At 40.0% G+C, this 24,620-nt stretch overlaps 2 protein-coding genes across 2 annotated transcripts in view; one reads left to right on the top strand and one right to left on the bottom strand.

The window, feature by feature from the left end:
- Nucleotides 1-574: 574 nt before the first annotated feature.
- gps1 (G protein pathway suppressor 1) lies at nt 575-13,554 on the bottom strand. Its single transcript, XM_026165905.2, has 14 exons — nt 13,393-13,554; nt 9,255-9,347; nt 8,821-9,002; nt 8,320-8,484; nt 7,934-8,069; nt 7,348-7,425; nt 7,165-7,225; nt 6,930-7,015; nt 6,568-6,662; nt 6,366-6,471; nt 3,444-3,524; nt 2,561-2,698; nt 2,341-2,475; nt 575-1,605 (listed from the first exon to the last, which is right to left on the bottom strand). The coding sequence occupies exons 1-14, from the start codon at nt 13,423-13,425 to the stop codon at nt 1,531-1,533; spliced, it is 1,464 nt and encodes a 487-aa protein (XP_026021690.1). The 5' UTR covers nt 13,426-13,554; the 3' UTR covers nt 575-1,530.
- Nucleotides 13,555-22,685: 9,131 nt separating this feature from the next.
- The window catches only part of LOC113021306 (mitochondrial adenyl nucleotide antiporter SLC25A23-like), a 46,216-nt gene continuing 44,281 nt past the window's right edge, over nt 22,686-24,620 (top strand). Inside the window, exon 1 of the mRNA XM_026165903.2 lies at nt 22,686-23,446. Within this exon, the coding sequence (XP_026021688.1) occupies nt 23,234-23,446 (213 nt within the window). The 5' untranslated portion in view covers nt 22,686-23,233. The remainder of the gene's footprint in view (nt 23,447-24,620) is intronic.

Raw genomic sequence — 24,620 nt, 5'->3', positions numbered from 1 at the left:
ATATTGACTTGCTTCATTGCTGTTGTGCTTTTTTTAATGTAAACTCATGTTTTGCAAAAAAAAAAAAAAAGTGTACGTGATGGAGGGAAATGGATATCTTTTTTGAATTCAGCACTCTAAAAAAAAAAACCCCAGAATTTACAAAAACTATCCCATGCAGCAGAAAAATGTTTTTTGCAGACCTGTGTTACAACTTTCACTAATGTTTACATTAACTTGGATTGTGAAGTCAGGGTTGGTGTGGCTTCACTGCAGAGTCCATTTCTTATTAATGGGCTGCATGCTACAGGTATTTAAGGTGGCATTATTTAGACCATTGCTTAAAAGACCATGGCTATAACCTTAGTCTTAGCTAACTGTAGGCCAATCTCCAACCTTCCTTCTATCTCTAATTCTTGAAAGAGAAGTGGTAAAACAGCTAACTGATCATCTGCAGAGGAATGGTTTATTCAAAGAGTTTCAGTCAGGTTTCAGAACTCATCACAGAACAGAAACGTCATTAGTGAAAGTTACAAAAGATCTTCATGTGGCCTCTGACAGTGCTCGTTCTTGTAGACCTCAGTACAACACTGAATACTGTTGACAGTATTATTTTATTACAGAGATCAGAGCATGCCATGGGAGTTAAAGGTACAGAACTGCAGTCATTTGAACCATACCTAACAGAATATAATTTGTTCATGTAAACAGAGTCCTCTTCACACACAAAACTAATTGTGGAGCTTCACAGGGTTCTATGCTAGGACCAATTTGGTTTCACTTAGGCAGTACTATTAGAAAACATAGCATATATTTTCATTGCTATGTAGACGATCGCCAGCTCCATCTGTCAATGAAGCCCAAGGACATATGGCAATTAGTTCTTAAGAGACTAAATTCTGAAAAAAATTCAGATAAAACTGGTGTGCAAACTAGAAAAAACAGGAACCAAAGTTGTATTTTTGTTTTATTTTTTCACTTCGTTTCAGCAGACTGTCTCAAGCTAATTCAAGCTGAATTTCAGAGCTCATATACTGTCATTGAAATAGCAGTAAAAACCAACATAAATATATTCCCACGTACCAGGTTTACCCACCCACCCCAAAAAAAGCCCAAAAGACAAGGGACAACTGTGTCCTCACCAGCACAGTACTGGTGGAAAACAAATAGCTGTTGGTTGGATAATTCTTTGATAAAAACAGAAAGGGGCACAAATAAACAGAGATTAGATGGGTTTGGATAGGTGTTTTTTTTTATTTTAAAACTTTCTATTAATGAGGTCTCAAAGTGTAAGCAGGGCAAAGTGCATCTCCTACCAGTAACTTACAGCCTAAGTGCTGAGCTTTCATTCAAAACACATTTTCATCTGAATCTCCATGTCAGACAAACAAAAAGTTTGCTCCCTGTCACCTGACAGAAGAAGAGAAGTGGTTTTTATCTGTCTTTATGTTTCATCTCGTTTCTGCGTTCAGCTCACAGACGGTGGGTGGGGTGGTGTGTGTTGCAGAACAGTGAACCTTCCCCTTTGCGCTACAGCTGTTCACTTCTTCCTCACATGTTGGTGCTCATCCTGGTCTGACTGTTGGCTGGTGTGAGTTCACCCTGGCTGCCTTCTCTGGGTGGAGACTGAGAACAGGAGGAAACAAGTAAGGCACTACTCTTGTTCAACAGCATAGCTATAAACTCTGTAACATTGAATAACAGGTGAGGTTCAAAAAAGAAAGAAGACTTTAAAAATCTTATCAGAATATTAAAACCCCGAGTCCAACAACCATCAGGAGCTAGTCTTAGTTACTGCCAGCAATGTTGACCAAGTTCTTGCAAATGTGGTCGAGGAACCGAATGGCTGGTGGCAATGAGCCAGATACCCCGTACTCCTGAAGCACCCACTACAAGGATACTCCAAGGGCCTTGACGAACTCAGAGCAAGTCCCATCCGCCCCAGGTTCCCTGCCATTAAGGAGTTGTTTAACTACCTCAGTGATTCCATTGTGGAAGGCGTGTCAGTGGAATTAAGTATTCATTCACCAACCACCTCTATCCTTAGTTAAAGTCAGTAGCACTCTACCCGCACTATGTATCATGCCAGTAGATAACTGGTTTCTCCTCCTGAGTCACCCAATCCAATTTTAGAAACCCCCCTCTGTTAATATTAATACTGTAATCTGTACCGTTCATTAATTTACAATCAAATACATTTTAGATATGCCATTAAAAAGAAGCTCATCACCAAATCACACGAAATTTACTGTAGTCAGACTTGATAATAACCTCTATCGCAACACAAAGAACATTATGAACAACTGAAAAAGAAAAAAAAAAGTTATTCACTACAATGTGAAGAGAAGAAAATGTCTCTACCTTGACGTGAATCTGGTTGCGCAGCACAGCAGCACGGAGAATCATGGCTTTGGCTCGTCTCTGGAACTCTTTGCCCATATGAAGAGACTTCTCAAATGTGGTGCTCCTTTGGTCGACATCCCTCGCATACAGAATCTACGAGCAGGTCAGAGTCCCAGTTTGTCAGGGTTCAAACAACAAAGTACCTGTGGCAACGGTTTGATGTGTGCAGCGTTTTCACCTTGCTGTGGGAGTCGATACGTGCATTAATGAGACCCTCCAGTATGAGCTGGGTGAGCTCGTCCTCCAGAGCTGTTACTGTTGTGTTGAACGCCTGAGCCATCTTGGTCATGTCTGCTGACACGTAGGGGCTGAAATACTGGGAGGAGGAGAAAACAGAAAACCCACACACAAGAAAAATATCAGTGCTCAAAAACATGACACTTGAAAAAGTTAGTACAAAGTACAAAGATTTATAGTGATTACATTAGTTTGGTCAATCATCTTTCTCAGAAATGCCTGTGCATGTTAAACAGTATTACATGTATATGAGATGCTTCCTTGTAACCAACACTATCATCTTCATTTACAGATCACAACACTTCACTAGACCTGTCAGCAGCTGCAGTGCCATCGTGTTACCACAAGCCAAACACGCACAGCACAGTACTGCTGACTGGATTTAGGCAATCAAACTGTGAGACAACACTGCCACCATCAAGTCACAATAACTGCAGATGAAACAGATTCTCCCTAAGATTCATCCAGTACTTAGATATTCAGAAACTGCGTAAATCCATTAACAGTGACAGTCATTATGACAGACAAGTGAAACTAGTAAAACTTTCAAATACCTAATATTTTATGTGACTATTTGTTGTCTCAAATATACACATTCCCTTGTCTTTGCTTTGTTTTTTTGAAGCCAGTGATGGTAGGATGTAATGTGTTACTATCGGATAAAGGTGGCAGCACTACACCAATGCAGGGGGCAGATCTATCTTATGGAGGGGCTTCATCCTGCCACGGCTACTATTTATACACCCTGTTTTGTCCCCCCCCCAAAGAATCAGCAGCAACTTGATTATCCTGTGCACGGTCAGTGTGTATGCAGTATGTCTCACCTGAATCAGGGCTCTGTTTCTGATCTGGCTGTACAGTGTCTTGACATGTGGTGCCAGGTACATGTCCAACAGGAGGTTATCCTGCAAGAAACAGCACAATCATATACTGCACTTTCTGTGTGTGTGCGCGCGCTCATATTATGCAACAGCGGGAGCACACACTCTCCTTTGACGCATGTGTAGTGTTACTTCAGGGGTGGGCAGTTCATTTTCTCTACTGGCCACATTAGAAAGTGAGGAGGCCACATCAACAAGCTGAACTCAGTTCTGGTCACTATTAATTTATGTTTCTCTTTTCTTTTTGGTCTTGAACAAATGTATTAAAGTCAGGTACAATGTCTGAGCCTTCCATTCTGCATCAGAGCTCTGAAATATACTCACCTCTCTCTTTAGAAGACTCAATTTTGGTTCTTAGGTTCCTACCCTTTAGTACTTTGAACAGGCAAAGCCAGCTGATAGCTGTGTAGTGGCCTACATCACCATGTGTTACATGTCTGTGACTCAGTGCTCTTACCCTGATAAAGTTAACTATTTGAAATGGACTGGTTCTTAGCAGTTTTCTACCCTACCTGAGTACTCAAAGCGCTTTATGACACATGCCTCATTCACCCACTCAAGTGCTTTCTAACATTCACCGTGCAATAGATGCATCGGAGAGCGACCTGGGGGTTAATATCCTGTTCTAGGGCTGTTCGATATAACGACATATATCGGATGACGATATAAAAACGTCTATCGTTTCATTTTACGCTATCGTTTGTTTCGTGGTGTCGCAAAATAAACTGTTTACGGCAATATTTTTTTCATCGTTTTGATGGTCACTGTAGTGGCTATATTAATTTCTTAAAGTTCTCTCTTTCTCTTATATTTAATATAACCACACTACGGACGGACAAGCGCCTGTTTTTAATGGGTTGTCGTTAGCAACAACGACGGTAACAGCATCGCGTGTCTGCTTGTTTATTTTCCACATAAACCTTTCACAATAAAGCTCAAGATCCTGTTGAGAATTTTCAAAATAAACTGAATCATGTGAGAAAGTATGCAGAGTATTGACGGATGAGAAGCAAAAAAAAAAGAAAAAAGAAAGAGTCGTCAGGTGCTAAAGAATAAACCTTAGACTCAAACGTTAGAACAGGCTTTCCCCGCAGCACGCCGTGTAATAAATACTCACAAAGAAAACGGCGGCCGTTACAACTTATGTCTAAAAATGTGTAGTTTCATGCATCGGTTAAAACACCAGGTACACGACGCCCAGCTGGAAACACTTCACCTACCCGAGATTCACAGAATTTACAGAAAATATTAAATTTTTTGTGATTTATATCGTTATCGGGACGATAGATGTTTTATATCGGAATATAAGATTTTGGTCATATCGCACAGCCCTATCCTGTTCAAAGATATCTGGTATGCCCTAGGTGTCAAACTCTGGCCCGCGGGCCAAATTTGGCCCGCAGCCTTATTACATTTGGCCCGCGAAGCCATACCAAATTACTATTAGAGCTGGCCTACTGGTATTATACAGCTAATATATATATTGTTTAGTATTAAGCTTTGCTTGTTCCATATTCAGTTTTTCAGCAAAACGTGTTTGAGTCCATAAGAAAAGATTCATTCTTATATCTGGAGGAAGATTTTTTTTTTCAATAAACATTAACGTTAGCCCGCGACTTTGTTCCATTTTGAATTTTGGCCCACTGTGTATTTGAGTTTGACACCCCTGTGGTATGCAGACAGAAGCAACCAGTGATTACAGGATTAGTAGCACGTTTAGATGACCTGCTTCACCTCATGAGCTACAGTTCCTCATCAACAACATGGTTAATTTTTAGCACTGATATACACAACACATCCTGTTGTTTTATACAGTGCAAAACTCAAATTATTTTCAGCTCCAAGTTCATTTTAAAGTTAATTAACAAAACTGAGTAACTGAGTTGCATAAATATCATAGCTCTCGTCCAGAACTAGGGTCTGCTTTGTTTTTCAACCACAGCTCCAGATTTCCTGCACTGTCCTCAGTCTATCTCAGTCTATCATATTCTTCCAAACACACTTTGATAAATTCAGAGAATGAGTTAGTGTTGTGTGTTTGTAGTGATAGTGTGATGAAGCCCTTTCAGTCTGTTGAACCTTTCTGGACAGTTATTTGCCTACAGGCAGATCACACCATTCAACTGCTTATTTGGAAGTACTGACATCTGCTGGTCATTCGATGTACAGCAGCCCTGCTGTGATAATAGATGTGGACCACATACCAGTGGATATGCAAACGTAATGATGTGTCAGTTGTAGAATAGCTATATGAAGTGCTGTATAATATACACACATACACCTCTAACCATCTGTGAGAAGATCTGTTATTATTGAGCGATAGCATATCAAAATGCTCCCAAACTGCTGATATTTTTTGCCTTTTTGGTGGCTCCATAATGTGCTTACAATCTCCTTCCAAGCTCATTATGATCCTCAGAATCACCTCAGATCCAGTTCATACAAAAATGTACTTCCCGTGTCTTTTCATCAGCTCAAACAGGGCCTCGTTTATCTTTGGTCAAGTGATATTCTGAGGAAAGATACGGGTCATGACACAGGCTTCCTCGGCTCTACACGGGCCTCAGGGCTTCAGTGTCAGACATAACAACACTACCTGCTAGCAAAGGTTCAGCTTTCCATTTCTAGTGAGTGAAGTTCTTGTATTTCTCTGAATGTTTAGTTTTGCAATGGAGACTCAAAATTCAATCCTTAAGCACAGTAATTTGTGCTACCAGAACTTGCATGATGTATACCTTTATACATTTGAATTCTAACCCACTGACCTCTTAAGGGCCAGTAAGGGACAACTAAAGGACCAGATGTGGCCCAGGACCCAAACAATGGCCAGTTTTTTGTTAGTTTAAAAACCTTTCATGCGCTAACCTTCATTTCATCCAGTAGCTTGAGACAGGATGCATATTTAGACTCGTAGAACTTGAAGATAATGTCACGAATTTGAGGTTCCAACTCTAAAAATAACTTAAAGGAGCTAGGAAGAAAAAAAACAGATACAAAGTATTAGCATGGATTGCTGTCCATCACTAGAACTGATTTCTATCCAAGAAATATTTGTACACCAGCCTACCTGCTGGAGATGACGTTGCGCTGAAGCTCCTGTCTGTCAAACGTGGCCAAAGCACACAAGCCCCCATACACAGCTACATTACTGGGCGACAGTAGCTGCAGGGAATACACATAATGATATTTCTCCCAGCAATTAGACTCATGCATAGATGCTCATATTATGTCCTACATTTTTAGGATCCAAACACACTGGTTGAGGTGTACATGTAACCATGTAAGTTACTAATACATGGTTACAAATGAAAGAGGATAGAAGACATGTGGGTGATATTCCTTTTTTTAAAATCTGAGATGCTAATGCTTTAGTGCAACACCCAGTGCAATGTTGCATGTTACATCTTCAGTTTTCATGTACGAGCTCACCTCTGGACAGTCACAGTGGTCAAAGGAAGCCTGCAGGAAGCACTTGGCAGCTGGCTTGTATTTTCGAGAGGCCAACTCGGCCAATCCTGATGTACCAACAAGCAAGATGAACAATATACTGGAAATCAGGTCACATTTTTCCAAACTTTATAAATACAAGACCAATCTTGGTTAACAGAAAGCAACCTCTTCAAAAATCACTCACACACACACACACACACACACACACACTCACCTGCAGCACACTTTAATTTGGTGAGGACAGCTTGATTTTGACTATCTCGCTCTCCTCTTTGCTTTTAGGGGGGGAGGAGAGCAAAAAGAAGAAATTTACTATAAATATTTTATTACTCTTCATAAAAGGCTGGACACAATATATAAAATAAAAGAGATGCTGAAGTATGTAAACTGTGCTCACCTCTGCAATTTCTGGTGTGGACTCTGCCTTATTGACGTAGCTCAGCACGTGCGACCAGTTCTGGAGGTAAACACTAACCTGTGAACGCACAATTTAAGTCACAAAGACTTTGTTTACTCACGTGCTTAATCAGACAACTCAATGTCTGTAAAAAACAAACAAACAAGCAAAAATAACCCAAAAGATTCTGTTGTGTGTAACAACTTTTCCAGGTTTTCGAATTCTGTTAATTGGCTGAAGTGCTATCTGTAGAAAACTACAGTGACACTGAAAGTGTCTTGGCACAATTCAGTCTAAGTTATATAGTTCCCAGTACGTATAGGTCTGTGTACTGGGTACTATAGCTGGGAGAAAGTCTGGAAGTGCTGACGTGCACACAGATTTCAGTAAAGTGAAACATCTTGGGCAAATACTCATATACTTTTCTGATGTGCAGAGTTTTGCCAGAACCAGGTTTCTAAGTTCAATATAAACTTCATCTCTCAATTGTAATAAGAATTGTGATAAGGCTAATAATCCCTGGACAATTGTGTCAATGGAAACAGTGACTGCAGCAGCAGAGCACTGTGCTTCCTTCCTGCTGTACCTTGATGACATTCAGACACATGTTAATGACATGCTTAGCACTGGTGCAGTAGTCTCTGGCTCGAGAGTAGCACTTCAGAGCATTACTGAGGTCACCACAGTCCAGATAATGGTCCCCCAGGTCATCATGGCCTCTCCTGGGGAGAAGGGATGGAAGGTGAGGAGACGGCAGACATCCACAAAAACAATGTTATCTGAAAATGACCAATCTGCTCATCAAAAAACTTTGACCCTCACTAGTTTTGTATATATTTATTATTGTTCCAGCAAAAAAGACTGAGACAGCACCTCTCCTTCTGCTTCTTAGCTGGATTACTGATCTTATTCAATGTTCAGTTGGTCTTAAGCTTAAACTTTAGATTAACAGTAATGCTTTTGCAACCACACCTGATGCTCTCTTTGATGGAGTTGCCCTTGTAGTTCTTAAGATCCGTATCTAGTTTCTCCAGTTTAAGCAGAGCCTTTTTTCTGGTCGATTCAGCCCAAGCTGAGTCCAGGGGAGGGGGAACAACCCCTCCTTCAGGAACTGTGTCTGGCACACCCTGCACTTCCCTATAGGTGGAGCCCAGGAGAAAGAAAGAAAAAGAAAGAAAAAAAAAAAAAATCACACAAATATTTACAAATCTAGAAATTGAACAATTTGGAGGCTGGGAGTTAAGACTTTCCAAGCCTAATTTTAAATGCAGCAATGCGGTTTTGCTTATCCATAATGAAGCACATGTGATATACAACACCTAAGTTTTTGTTTGTACTGTTTGAATCATGCTGTTCTTTGCTACAACGCAGGATTTAAGGATTTAAGGAATTGGGAATGTCTTGTTAAAAAAAAAAAAGCAGCTCTGTCCAAAAGGAAGCACCCAATTGCTGGGAGAGGACTAGAAAGAATACCGTGTGGCCTCTGTGAGTTTGCGGTGAATCTCTTCGTAAGTGTCAACATTGAAGGTCCTCTGAACAAAGGTGAGCGCCATCTTCAGGGCCTCCACTCGGAGCTGAGGGCAGTGCTCAGCAATGAACTGCAGTCTCTCAATGCGCATTAATCCACTATAACTGGTCGCATACTGCTCCAGATCCTGCACAGACAAGGAGTGAAACATCTGTTCAAAAACATGTCAGAACTGCTTCGATTAAACAGTCAGGTAACACTTTCATCAGTGGATGATATAGCTCCGCATGTACAAGGATTTTAGCTAACTTTCGTTCATTCACACCCAGAACAGTTAACAGAAACAAGAATCAATTAGCAGCAGGAATCTGCGTCACATTAAACATTACAAATAAAATAAGAGATATTTGGATATATGTAACAGTTTGTGAGACAATACCAGTGTGGGGTTCTCCACAATATAGTTGGTGTCTGGAGCATTCTGCTGGTCCTCCTGGGGATCTGCATCAATCTGCATGGGCTCCACAGACCCCTTAGAAATAGATCACATACATAGTTTTGTTAGATTCAACAACAGACCTGATCTTGGGACTAGATAATGCGTAATTTACATCAGGAAGCCCTCTCTTCAAAGGGCTTTTCATCAGTAGTTCACTGGTGCTTAAACTCGTACTGGTAGTTTACTATGTCGGAGTAACTGTACAGGAAACAATGTCCTATAATGGATACGCAATATGTTCAGTAGAATAAGTGGGCACAGCCCCCGCCCTATTCCTTAATGCTTTTATGCCTTTATGTTGAAAATGCAAAACAGGCGCAGTGATTTATTGAAACATATACAAACATAAGCTTTTCTTGGATGGCAGCAGTCTTTTGTTCCATTCTCTGTCAAGATGATACCACACTTTAATAATGTTGAGCTTTGGAGAGGACAACCCCTACATGACAGGAAAACACAGTGGAATGACTAAGGCGGAGCTTCCCAAAGTGCGGGGCCCGCCATTGCAGGGGGGGGCGCGCAGTATGAAAGGGGGAAAGAAACCAAAAACCGCTTGGACACTGCTAGCACGGGGCGCCCACATAAACGCAAATATGTTTCCAAACCAACTTCATTCTAAGCCAAAGATTAGAAAATATGATGAAGCACATCTTCCCTTTGGCTTCACCTGCACAAGTGCCAAGGTAGATCACTGGACTAAGGTATGATTTTACTGCATTGGCAGTAAGATAGATAAATAGAACTTTATTAATCACTCGGATTATTAAACTGAAAGAAATTTGAATAGTAAAAAAAATTAGAATAAAAATTAAAGGGAAAAAAGAATATAAACATAAGAATGAATAAAATATATATAAACATAAGCAATGTAGCAGCCAAAACGCCTATTGCACAGTATTTCGACTATTGTCAGTCTATTGAACAGTGATTAGTTGTTATTTAGTGTTTATTTGTGCAAACACTACTGCTTATTTGTCCCCGCCCTCCTTTGTCCTCCTGTTTTCCTGCCCCCAACGAGGAGTTAAACAGTTTGATGGCGTGTGGGAAAAAGGAGTTTTTAAGTCCTAGACATGGGGAGAAGCTAGCTGACGCTGAGCAGACTCCTTTGGTTATTTATGACCATGCAGAAGATGCCCAACACTGTCCATAATGTCTAGCAGTGTTTTTAGTGTCCTCTTCTCTGCCACTGTCACCAGAGTGTCCAGCTTCATGCCGACCACAGAGCCAGCCTTCCTTATTAGTTTGTCCAGCCTGGATGAGTCCGTCTTTGCTGTGCTGCTCCCCCAGCACACCACAATATAGAAGAGTACACCGGCAACAACCGAGGAAAGCCTCCTGTGGAAATACAGTCTGCTTTGGCCTTTTTTATACAGGTGTTGCATGTTGTATGACCAGTCCAGTTTGTAAGTGTACATTTTTCAGTTACAGCTACATTTTTCGCCAATCTTATGTTTTCTAAAAAGGTCTTGCATGGTTGAAAATCTGACCTTCTGCATTCATAATTATAACAACTTTGGTCGAATCAAATACCACACACTGAAATGCAGCATCTCTGTATCTCTCAAATCCTGTATCAGGTCTTTACTGGATTTATTCCCATTTCTTGAGGACATGACTTTCACACAATGTTCATCTCCTGTAGGTAGTTTTTATGCCAGACACATCTGTTGTCCAAGCAGCATTCCAAAATAAGCCAAATTTTGGCTAGTAACTCTTTGGGAAACACACCGTTTTTGCAAAACTACAATTTTATGCTTGTCAAATTATATTACAGAACAGGACAATTATTAGTCTCCCTATGAGTTTCTTTCTTCTTCTTTTTTTTAAATAACCTGAAGTGCTGTTGTCAACATTTCCAAACATCTTAGTTTTACTTTGGCTGCTTAGAGTATTTGACTTTGCACACAGAAATATGATGAAATATGAAAACAGTAGGGCCAAACTTTACAACTCTCTGATCTTAACAGCTAAATGTGAATCCTTTTTGCTGGATAACAGCCTGCAGTGATTTGTTTTCAACACACCTCCCAAGCAATCCCAGACCATTGTTCAATGGCAATTCTCTTAAGTGCCTCCAGCAGATTTTCAGTGATATTAAAGTCAAAAATTTGTGCAGGCCAGTCAGAGAAAATTAGTTGAGATTTAACAAGTCAAGATTTTGACTTGTTTGCGATTAATTTTGTTGTTGCAGGGTGGGGTCAAAATCTCCCCTGTGGCAACCAAAATGGTACTGAGGATCAAGTAATTTCCTGCGTATCAACATCAAGTATAAAATCCTAGTATCCCAACAACCCCTAGCTTCCAGTATGCATAGTTTTTGTTGAGCAAAATTCAATCTGGCTTGAAGATGTTTCGTCTGTAGAAGTGACATTTTTCTTGGTCTGCAACCTTAAAGTTAATTTCTTTGGAGTGTTCTACTGATTGTCTTCTTTGAGACTACAATTCCGGACTTGGCTAAATCATTCACTGGTATTGTTAGACAATCATTTTCTTTCCAGAGTCTTTTAAATCTTTGGCTTCCTACCTCACTATTCTTGTTCTGAACTTTGTAGCCAACTTTGAATTACTTGATGGTATTTCTCACTTTTTAACACTCGAAAACACTGATGATGTTGTATATCCATCTCCTGCTTCGAGAGCACCAACAACTATTTTTCTCAAATGTAAACTGTTTTCTTTTGTTTTTGGCATGACGCTTTCTCAAGTGACAGCTCAAACCCTTGCTGAGCTTAACTTGATTTTACAAGCTTTGAGCATTACAACATTACAGCACATCATTGCACATCAGTGGTTTGGCTATGGCTCAATAAAAGGTTTTTATTATTGAGCTTCAGCTCACAAAGATAACTGCATAAAAGCTATTGAAACAATGTATTCATGTCCAGCTGTTGGACAGCTGATGCATTCTCTTTCCGTAAGCAAAGAAATAATGTACCTTCATATAGCTTCCTGATTGACAGAGCTAACTCTAAACCTCAACTTAGTGACTGAAAAATTTGAGATACTCAAATTGAAATTTTAAGCTATTTTCTTACAATTGTGCCATTTTCTAGAAATCCTGACTTATTAACTGAAGATTTTGAAATACCCAGTTCAACATTATGAGTTATGAATAGCAAATGATTTGTGTTGTGGTTTTGTGGTTTTTTCCATTGCCATAAACAAGCTTACATGGGCCTGGCAGAGAACGAGACACAAATATCATGCTTAGGATGGACGGGTTCCTGATGTAAACAACAGGCATTTAACATTAGCTTGGCGCTAGCAAAGTGATACACTGAAAGATGGTATATACTGGAGTTTATTGACGTTGAAATTAAGCTATTCTTGACAACGGATACTTCTTACATATGTAATAATTGTGTTGTCTACTTATGGTGCTAGTAACTGCTATCCGGAGCGAACGAGCATGACAAGCTGCCAACAACAGGATATTAGGTATACTTCCGTTAGCTTAAGGCTACGACCATAAACACAACTGGTTCTTTAGTGTACTCCAAGTGCTGTGTTATACAAAGACTGAAACTTGCCATGTCTGTGGCTCACTTTAAAAGCCAACCGCGAGAGTCACGCGTCGTTTTATCATTTAGGTGCGTTAACACCAGCGCTGTAAATGTTGTTAGCTAACCGAGGCCTTCAGTCAACTGTAATCCTTGAGTTCTGCTCCACTTCATAAAGCTTCATATCAGTTTTACGTAGAAGGGCTTCAGGGAATGTGCATTTTAAGATGCTTCGTGACATTTTAAGGGCCACTCCTCATTTCGGCATATGGCATTGCACTAATCAGAAATTACCTCTAGATGTCTTACACATTAGCTGTTCCTTCGCTGTAAGTCTTTTAACATGTAAAAGAGATAAGTGGATTGTGTTTTACACACTTATGGTGCCTAGTACATGCCTATTAAACACAATAAACAACTACTGCGTAAGTGGTCTGTAATTGTGATTTTTAACCACGACAACCGTAACTACAAATTCAAAGCTAGCCTGCTAAACGCTAGCTAAGGTGGCAGAGTTTCCAGCAGTCTTTGCTACAAAAAAAAAACAAAAAACATTTTAAACAGCATTTTAAACTCACCTGAAAGTTAAACACTTGCACGGGCAAAGGCATCTTATGTTTGTCTCACTTAAGAATTGGTGTCTTTGAGGGGGTGGGGGTGGGATTGTAGCATGAAGACATAAATGTCTGGCGGACAGTTCAGCAGCCAAGCCGGACTGGGTTGGATCTCCAACTACTGGTGGGAGGTGGGAACTGCAACGGTAACCAATTAATTAAGAGCAAGGAAACTGAAAAAGAAAACATTGGTATAGAAAAATATTGAGATTGAAGAAAAATTAAACTGAAAAAGGAAAGGCTGACATTTAATGAACACAAATTTGTGTTTTACTTCTGTTGTTTTACATTTGCAGTTATTTTCCCTTTTTACTTTCACAATTGTTTTTTTTTTGCTTTTTTCTATCTGTTTTTCAGTTTAATCAATGACTGTTTTAATCATGTGTCGCTGTTTTGGCCAGTGGGGGAGGGGACTAAAGGCGGGTTTCTGCTGAGTCTTTACGGTAATTTGCATATAATTTGCATCCAGCAGACAATTAGCTAACTACCTTAACTGAACAACTTTGTAATGGATGTTACAAGTTAATTAAACTGAAAAATGGATTGAAATTGAAAAAATGGATGGAAGCTGAAAAAAAGATAGATTGAAACTGGAAAAAAAGTTGTAAGCGAAAACAAAAAAATTACAGTTTCAATTAATTGCTTTTCACTATCAATTTTTTTCAGTTTCAATACAAGATTTTTCAGTACATTTATTTCAGTTACAATATTTTTTTTCAGTTTCAATATTTTTTTTGGTTTCATTTCAAGGTGGCATCGTTCTGACCCCATACTAACAAGGATCAAATATATTATGTGGGTTAAATAGCTGATTTTCCAATCCCTTCTATAAAGCTGCTATAAAAGGTGGAAATTAGTGAGTCAATCTAACCATTATCATTAAGATGAAAAAATGTATACTAACCTCTAGATTTAGGCAGTCCATCATTATGGCTCACTCCAAGCTTTATCAAAGTTTTGCAAACGAACCAGTTTATGTTGCACTAAAATGCCTGGTTGTAAATAACACAACATTTGTATGTGCCAGCTTGTTTTCCAAGAAGCTTCAGAAAAACAAGCAAGAAAACGTGATTTATAGATTCAATATCTGATTTAAATGTTTACTGTGTAGGAACAGTTTATGTAATTGTTGTTTGAAATTAGTACTGAATGCTGTTCCAGATCTTTCCAGCCCACCTTAACCCTTGGGTTTCACATATGTGCACAATATAAATATGCAGCATATGTATCATTACTTAAGTAAAAAAAATATGCCATATGATGCTTCTTTTCAGCACATTTGACTGAGAGACAGTTGATAAAGAGTGGTCAGGCAGCTGTAGCACTTTGACTTTCATTTGTGATGGGTCAAACGATAAAGGACTCTCAGTGGGTGTATCAAAGCACAACTAGTGAAGCCCCGTATCAGCATGTGTATTGCTATAAGAAAAAATCACGTGACAGCTGTCGTTTCGTACACAACGATTTTTATAAAGTCATTGGTTGTACAGTGATGAGGTATGAAACTGTGTTTAAGAGCAAATTCGTGCTGAGAGTAGAAGAGGAGGAGACTATCTTTGGTGCTGTTTGTGACTTTACGTTTTAGGGTCATCATCACCGGAACCGCAGAGGAAAAGGACATTTTCTCCAGTCTGGGATCATTTAACACTGCCTCCACCCCTCACATACACTCCGACTGTTATAAGCGCGTATATATCCTAAAGCAAAACTAAACAAAACATTAACTTTGATTTCCTGTTCTCAACTTATGCATCCTTGTAAAAAGTATTTTTGTAAATTCTGCATTTGACAGACTATAGTCTATTATATCGTTTTGTTATAATTAAATTAATTGGAATACAGAGTTATCTTTCATTCAGTTAGCACTTTACCATCAGCTGGTTATGTAAACAGGACCATTCATCACTCATTTGGTGTCTAGATATCAGAATGATTGAGCAAAGTTCAGTCCTTCTCCACACTCTTTATAAACGCTGGCTGCAATCATTATTTAAATCCAGCAGTTGTCGCTGCAGCTAACAATGCAACAATGCACTCAAGGCGAGCACAACATGCTGTCTTGATTGTAGATGCTTTGTTTGTTTGTTTGTTTTATTAGTTTTCCTTACACAATTCAGTCTTTGGCTAAGCTGATATTTGTTGGTATAAACATGTTATATTAAAATAAATAATAATACTAATGTTGGGAAATCATCCATTTCTACTTCTTTATAAATAAAATGCAAATGTGAACATTTTCTTCAGTTATCTCTCTTTAGATATATTTCTTTTCACAGGTCCATGCAGAAATGCATTAGGGAAATTAATTATTACATACAAGGCAACAAGATTTCAGTTAACATTTATTGTAAAATCTACTTTCTAAGGGAGGAAGAGGTCTTTGCCTTTGCAGGGTTGTTGTGACATTACCCTGTTGATGAGTTTAAAATGTGAATTTCATGTAACCTTTCACTTTGTTTTATGCGAAACTGGTCAACTGCATAATTTAAAAAGCATTAAAAAAAAGAAATGTAAATTATGTATGTTGGTGTTATCAATCCTCATTTGGCTGAAATTCCATTATATGCATGATAAAACTGGAAAATCAATCTGTTTATCATTTTAACAGTCAAAACAAATATTCAGATGTTGTGTTATTGCATGAAAATACCAGGTAGCTTGGCACATCCAAGCTTATCCTATGAGTGTTCGGTGGGGCTGAGGCAGGCATGCCATTCCATCCTCTTCATTCCCAAATTTTGGAGGTAGTCTGTGTGGGGGCAAGTCTTGCCATCTTGGAGTACAGAATTTGGGCCCAGACTATCGAGATATGGGATTGCCACTTGTATCGTATCCATATCTCTCTGTATTGAGATTGCTTCCAATAATCACAAGCCTTGTTTTTCCTTCTTTTTTGCTTGTCCTGTTTGGCAGTGTAGCAATCAGAATTATTGTCTGAAGACCAAACAAAATGCCCAACAGATTAATTTTCCCAAGTGGACCATTACAGCTTTTGTTCCAAGAAACACACATGCGATTTAAAATTGAGAAGTGGGCACTTGCACCAGAGGGGAGGCTGATTAAACAGACTGTCCTCAGGGTGCCATTCAGTGTACCCACCCCAAGGCCCTATTTGTGTATGTGATGAGAGTGTAAGTAATGTAGTAGTGCCTGTTAAGGAATAAAACTGAGGCATCGGTGGCCAGGAAGGGACAGAGGAGGAATACCTCCCCTGCAACTCAGTGATGCACCTTTACCTCAAGGTCCTGCATGTGTGGTGGCATGATGAAGCAGGAAGAGGGAAGCAATTAAGGATGGAGGGGAAATGATTGGGACAGTTGGAAAGTACCTGGAGCCAGCTCCCCCCGCTGGCCCCCATGGACACCCCTGTTCTCCAAAATCCACCGAGAGCAGGGGTCCAGGCTCATCCAGTCTGAGGCCCACAGTGGCAGCACTATAGCCTTATTTTTCCAGTGAGGAAGATGCCCCTGGACATATGACAATGCCTCCATCAAAAGCTGTTACTCTATCAGTGCAGCAGTCAAAATAGTGTTCTCTGCTTCTTCTCCACACTTTGACCCTTTGGACCCATGTACTAGGCTTACTCCAAATAATGGTGTAATTGTGCAACTTGGTTTTGTAGAACACTGGCTTAAAATTTCCCCAATTAGGTATGGGCCCTTTTCAGGTCAGTTAAACATGGCATGCTTGGAGCAGACTGATCACATAATAGACATCTATGTTAATAGATGCTGATATAGCACCAGCACTTTACCAGCATTTTCAGTAGCACAATAAGTATTGGTTTGGCATCGACACAGAAGATTTGGTAACTTTGTGGCAAAAACTATGCAACCATTCAAAAGTCACTTAAAAAAAACTCTCTTTCCCATTCTGATGCTTGTATTAAATTTCAGCAGGTTGTATCAGTCATGTCTACGCGCCTAAATGCACTGAGTTTCTACCACATGATCGGCTGTTTATTCAATCATTTATTTTGTGAGTTGCTCTGAATTGTTGAGTCTGAAGCTATTAAAGCACAGATGGACAAAAAAGTGCCTGTACAGGTGGAAATTACAAATCGTATCTGCTCATGACGGCTACAGTCCATCACAAAGAGAAAGTGACACTGACCATTTTAATCTCTCCCTCTCTGTGTCTAATCCTGTGGATGCTGATCAGTGCACTTCACTATCTTCTGCTGTACGTCACTGCTCAAAATCCGCACCCTATTAATAGCCAATAAGCGATTAATTGTTCATTCACAAGTCATCTATAGGCCTGCTGACACAACTTCACCACCAGTGTTGGATTTTAGCTATATTATGATTATTAATTATGCTGTGTGTTGTAAAGCATTAGTTATGCTTTACAACACACAGAGGTTCAAGTGTTCATAACTGTACAGCAATGTCACTTAATTATTATTATTTCAAAAGCATAAACAGCAAAATCTTAAGTTTATATACTACAGTTTCAATAATTAGTAAAGGGGATTATTTGCCCATTATCCACTATGAAATGCTGGTATATTTTAGCTCGCTCTAAGACACTGGACTTGTCTCTTGAGTAATTGTTTTAAAGAAGCAACTCTTTCATTGAGTCAATTACTAAACAGCCCTATTTTTGATTAATCTGCTCTTTATCATGACTAAATGCTGCTTCAATAATTAATCTCACTTCTATTCAACTCTGCACATATTCAACTCTGTATATTTTATATATTTTATTATTATTATTATTATTTTTTTTTTTTACTATTTAATTTGTAAAAATGTGTATACACACACACACACACACACACACACACACACACGTAGGAAAATATTTAGTATACACATCCAGAAATGCATACACTATTATATATTGTACATATATTTATTAGTTTCAGGTTGGCCATTCTTGTATTTTGCTCGTTTGTGTTGTTGTGTTTGCACATCTCTGTTGCTTGTGGGGCTCGCACACAAGAATTTCACTCGCATGTGCTGTGCCAGTGTGCCTGCACATGTGATGTGACAATAAAAGTGATTTGATTTGATTTGATTTGATTTATAGTACACACTGAAGAGGGAGAGGCAAAGCAGAGATCCTCAGACCTATTTTTTCCCAGCAAATGCCTAGTTGAGGAATCCAGCCTCTCAATTGTATCCTTACTCTACCTCAAGTCTCCTTCTGGTTAGACAAAACACCTCAACTGGCTCCTTTTCATGTGAGGAGTAGCATCATTACTTAAACGCTGTGCATGAGGTGCAAGAAGAACATGACTGCACATTCTTTGGCATCATAATAAGACATCTGTTTGAGTATGAATGTTATATGAGAGCACTTGGGCATAGAAAAAAGAGCTTATATGAATGGGTAGATTGAGTAGAGAAGTGTGACACAAGAATCAGTCCTTTTATTAAACAGTCTTTTGTCTTAAGCATCTGCATTAATCTGCATTGTAAATAAAACTTTGAACTTTTCTTCAGAGCCCTGTGCTTGAGTCCAACTTAAACTAAGGTTATGACACAAGGGTGGCTCGAGAGGTAGAACATGTCATCTATAGATCTACTGATCCCTGACTCCCCCAGTCTACATGCCAAATGGCATTGGGCAAGATACTAACCCAAGTTAGTATCTTGCCTAATGCCAGTCTACATGCCACAAAGCTACATTGGAGTACGAATGTGTGTGAATGTTAGCTAGAAAGCACTTAAAGCATACAAGAAAGTACTTGTGTGAATGGGTGAATGTGGCATGTTGTATTAAGCGCTTTATAAGAATCAGTCCATTTAGCAGAAGAGTCTGTTAAACTAACAACCATTTTGCCACCATCATTTTTATAGGCTGACATTCAGGATAATTCATCACCTTTCAACTTTCCATCACATTTCCATAAAAGGATAGTTGTTGTTGAAGGTCTAGATGGGGCAATCGTTGCTCAAGTGTTGGCAGTTCGTCTTGTAATCGGAAAGTTGCTGGTTCGAACCCTGGCTCAGACAGTCTAGGTTGTTATGTCCTTGGACAAGACACTTCACCTACCACCTACTGGTGATAGCCAGAGGGGCCGATGGCATGATATGGCAGCCTTGCCTCTGGGTCAGTCTGCCCCAGGGCAGCTGTGGCTACAACTGTAGCTTGCCTCCACCAGTGTGTGAATGTGAGAGTGAATGAATAGTGGAATTGTAAAGCGCTTTCAGGGTCTTGAAAAGTGCTATATAAATGCAATCCATTAGTATTATTACATTGATAATGTGTTGATCTGGGGCTTCTCACAGAAAGAACATGATTCTCACCTGCATACAGTATTCCCAAGCATAGAAAAATGTAAGATATCATCAAAGGAAGTTAAATTCCTCTGTAACATTTTCCCAGAAACTGGAGTTAAGCCATATCCATTCAAGACAGCAGCAACCAGAGAAATGCCTGACCTACTAACAAGACTGAACTGCATAGTTCAGTGAAGTTCTACTGCAAAGGTGGAGCAAAGAATGGACTTCCTGTCTGGACAGTCAGAGCGAACATCTCAGAGAGGACAGTTCTCTTCGACTGAAGCACACATCGTGCACTTCATGTCCTTGAAGTCCTTGTCAGGGCGAATGACCAGAAAGCAGATGTTGTGAAGGTGCCAATATATTAGCTTGCATGTACCGCTTACAGCACTGCCGTTTCACATCATCATCAACATAAAGATCATTTCTTAAGATATGACCCAAGTATTTCACTTTGCTCCCCACATTCAATACTTGGTCGGTTAAATAAAAAGATGGAATATTTAGCTTGTGATCCTCCTTAGTTGGAGCAATCACAATAACACTCTTTTTAGGGTTAAAAGCAATACTGGGCACCATACCTAACACAAACTCTAAGTAAGTGCTGCAAACCAGCACTGTAGGGAGACAAAATGACCAAATCATCAGCATACATTAATAACAATAACGTTACCCACAATAGACCCAGTCTTACATGCATTTAACTTGACAGAAAGATCATTAAGATACAGACTGAATAGAGCAGGAGACAATATTCCATCTTGTTCAGACACTACTAGATATCTTCCCAGTGAGTGGTCTAAACCACATGCTTTTTAGAGGCATCCTCTCTATAACAAGTTGTACTTCTTCAGGTCAAATAATTTTGCCATTATTGAAACCAACTGTACTACTGTTAGTAAAATCTATTTCTTTCCAAAAAGCATACACCTTAATGTGCTGAAGCTCTTTTTTGCCATAGAATTTGCCCTCATCATGCAAACATTCCTTTTAATGAAGAGGCTAAACACAAGCTACAGGTACCTTGGTGTTCATCTAAACAATAAACTGGACTGGACTCATAATTCAGATGCCCTCTACAGGAAAGGGCAGAGCAGGCTGTACCTGCTGTGGATACTCAGGTCTTTTGGAGTGAAGGGCCCAATCCTGAAGACCTTCTATGACTCTGTGGTGGCCTCAGCCATCTTTTACGGTGTGGTCTGCTGGGGCGGCAGCATCCCTGCGGGGGACAGGAAGAGACTGAGCAGGCTGATCCGCAGGGCCAGCTGTGTTCTAGGATGCCCTCTGGACCCAGTGGAGGTGGTGAGTGACAGGAGAATGGTGGCTAAGCTGTCATCCCTGTTGGACAACATCTCCCAGCCCATGCAGGAGACTCTGACAGCACTGAGCAGCTCCTTCAGTGGCAGGCTGCAGCACCCACGGTGTGGGACGGAGCAGGTCTTTCCTCCCAACTGCTGTCAGACTCCACAACAAAGACTTTTGCAGCTGATCAAACACACACATCCACACATGTGGAATAAGACTAAGTGCAATACTCTTTTTCTGACAAAGTTGTATTTTTACTCAGTTGTATATAGCATTTGAATTCTATTTTTATCCTATTGTATATTTTATTCTATTGTATATAGTATTTTATTTTATTTTTTCGATTCTATTCTGTACAGCTGTGTACAGTATATTATTCTTATTGTATTCCAGTGTTCTCCAGTTTTTGCTATATAACTTTGCACTGTCCACTTTCTGCTGTGACAAAACAAATCTCCCACGTGTGGGACTAATAAAGGTTCTCTTCTCTTCTCTTCTCTTCTCTTCTCTTCTCTTCTCTTCTCTTCTCTTCTCTTCTCTTCTCTTCTCTTCTCATAAATGAGCAGGTACAGAAAAAACCTCCACAAAAAGGCCACAGATCTATTGCCTTGTTGGGATACTCTTCAGAATGGCTTCAGCCCAGGTCAATTCTTTATGGGGCACCTGCTTCATTCCACTGTGCCAACCTTACAATCTCTGCTCAACCTATTGTTTCCTGACAGTGCTGCTGTCAGTGAAAGTCAGAAAGAGAGCAGAAATGCAAATCAGAAATGAGTCAATAAGTGCCAGCATATGCATGAGCTCTGCTACCATCCACCTGGGAAACAGATGTGGTTGACCAGCACCAAAGTGACAGGGACTGTAGTGTGTGAACATTCAACACCACTTACACTGAGCTGTACACCAGTTTATTACAATGGAGTCCACAGTGTAGATCAGGCTGAGCAGTTTTCAAACCATGGAGAGTGGACCTGTAAATAAATAAGAATTTATTCTTGGTTTGAAAAAAAAAATCAAAATGGTTCTACTTCAGTAGTGCCACTTTGTTACCACAACAATCCTTATGTTAGTATGTATAATCAATTTGTTGCTATGTGAGGATGGGCAGGGGATCCTCCGTGATGTTTTTTTGCAGTAGAGGGTTACAATGCTAGTAACTGCATGTCGCAGGCAATAAAAGCTCATTCGCTACCACTCATTTTCCTTGAATACAAACCTCTTAATGATCAGTACTTAGTAAAACACGTAATTTTTTTTTTAAACTATCCTAGATGAAAGTTAGAGATTTTGAATGCTTCTTCACACATTGTCACATGCATAGTCCGGAATAAACCTGTAATAAACACTGAGCTGATTACATGATTCTTATGTAATTCCTTCTTAGTGAAAGTGATGCTTTTTCTGCCATCTCCCTTTTTACAACCATCCCCAGTGTTCCCTAAAACTTAAAGGATGTGTTGAATATTATAATCATGTTTTATTGTGCTGATTGGTAGTGCTAAACAGCTGTCAAAACCAGACTATATTTTGTGCTTTAGTGCGGCTCTCCTGTATATATCCTTCCCGTATATACATGTGTACAGAGGAGGCTTCCCACAGTTACAGCGTGGTCCTCTGTACCACCCAGTAAAACATGGAAGCGCGCCAGACTGTAAGAAGGCTGGCTGTTGATTTGATTTGGCTCCCTGTAAAATATCGCAAACCTAATACAATCGCGTGAACTCGGTGATCTTCTCTCGTGCACTGCTGTAAGCGCGCGCGTACGCTGAGGCAGTAGGAGCGCGTGCCGTCAGTCCCAGGGGACGATGAATTTGCGGAGGTAGACTGCGTTTTACTCACTCTCCCTTCAAGTGGGTTTGAGGTTTTCGTACCATTTTTTAAGTGCAAGTAGGAGGTGATGTTAAGCTCCTGGCGCGCACACAGATGTGTTTCTAAAAGCCTACACTGCGGTAGAATGAGCGACTCATTTACGACCTTCTACTATGATGGAAACTTAAATTCAGCTGAATGACTTTATGGATTAGCGCGTGCTGGGGAGGACTGGCTATGTAACTGACACGGGGATTAATCAAGCTCGTCCAAACCGCATCCATCCATCTGGAAGGAACGTTAGTCTCTGCAGACTCCGTTCTTCTCCATTCATCCGTTACTATGTAAGACAATGGTACCAGTTCCTCTGCAAAAACACGCGCGGTTGCTTAGTTTCTGATGCTTGGCTGTGAAACAATCTGTCGATCAGCACCAAAACCCGGTTTTCTCCATTTCATATGGGCGAAGACGAGGAGTGCTCCAGCGCCCCTTCACGCCGCGGAGAAAATGCAGAGAACGGAAAGAGCGGAGCAGCTCTGGACCCAGAAAGAGAAAAGAGGTATGCGGAGCTGTTCGAGCAACTGGACTTGAATAAAGATGGCAGGGTTGACATCAATGAACTGAAGACCGGACTGGCAACTCGTGGTTTACAACTCCGAGAGGCTGAGAAGGTGAGCAGGTGTTTTTAATGCGGCACAGGCTGAGGCAGACGCACGCGCACGCTGTACGTGAACTAGTTTATAGTGTTTGTAAAAAAAAAAAGTAAACTTATCTTAAGGGTAAAGAGTGTGGAAATGGTTTCTTCTGTATTTTAGGTTTTTATTTAATCAAGTTTATCTTTGTGTGTTTGTGATGCAAGGGCGTAGATTTGGCATGGACGGAAGGGACATGTCCCCACCAATATTCAGCGATTATTGAATTGTCCCCACCAATAATTTGATCTATTCGAGTAAAGAAAATCAAACCCGATAGAAAGAAAAAAAAAACCCGATCTGTCAACGTCTCATTCACCCAGCGGTGCAGAAAGAGTTAAATTACGTCCTCTACTGGAGTCCTACCTCATGTGACAAATATGGCCAATGTGATTGGCTGTGCCTTTCAGGGAGCTCTGTTTGGTTTTACCAGCGGCAAGCCTGCGCTCAGTTTTGCCAACTTAGCGACTTTGTCGCTATATTTAGCGAGTTTTCAGACCCCTTAACGACTTTTTTTCTAAAAAAAAAAAAGTCGCTAAAAAAAGACGTGAAAGCGCGTATCACTTTTACTCTCAACAAGCAGCGGGTGCTGTAACGCAGTCAGTTCTTCTTTCACTCCTTTACTCTTATGCTGTTTTGTGGATCACAAGGTTTAAAACTACTTATAAACACACACACACAAAGTAACTCCACCAGAGTGCCTATTTCGGGTCACTTTTGCCGGTCCAAGCCCAGGTAAAGGAGCAGGGTTGGAATTGTGACATTAAAAAAAAACAATAATTGCTAAAAGAAATTTAATTTGTAGTTCTAAATAAACTCTAAATGCATTTAGGACGTTTTTTACTCACTTTATGTCTCTTCCACGATGTTATTTCTCTCTCCAACAACATAGGTTACAATTAGATTAGCATGACCAATTAGGCGATGACGTCATTTAGCGACTTCTAGCGACTTTTAGGACAACCAATAGCGATTTTCCTTACTGAGGAGTTGGCAACACTGCTTGCGCTGCGAGGAGGAGAGGAGGATGGCAGCAAAAAGGAAGAACCTGGATATAAGTATTTTTCAAAGAAACCTGCAAGTCACTTAAAGCCAAATTAACTCATAATATGTGTCCGTCATAATAACGTTACAGGCTATGCTAGGCTTTGGC

This window comes from Astatotilapia calliptera, chromosome 4 (genome assembly GCF_964374335.1).
Source record: "Astatotilapia calliptera chromosome 4, fAstCal68.1, whole genome shotgun sequence".
NCBI lineage: Eukaryota > Metazoa > Chordata > Actinopteri > Cichliformes > Cichlidae > Astatotilapia > Astatotilapia calliptera.
Note: the sequence above shows the minus strand (reverse complement) of the source record. Positions and strands in the feature narration are given on the sequence as shown.

What these genes read in the sequence shown, in the direction of transcription:
- gps1 (XM_026165905.2), bottom strand. Translation starts at nt 13,425, where the DNA reads ATGCCTTTGCCCGTGCAAGTGTTTAACTTTCAG. An exon ending in TGCAAGTGTTTAACTTTCAG is followed by an intron (nt 9,348 to 13,392) that starts GTGAGTTTAAAA and finishes TCTATTTCTAAG; the next exon opens with GGGTCTGTGGAGCCCATGCA. An exon ending in TCCATCAAAGAGAGCATCAG is followed by an intron (nt 8,070 to 8,319) that starts GTGTGGTTGCAA and finishes CCTTCTCCCCAG; the next exon opens with GAGAGGCCATGATGACCTGG.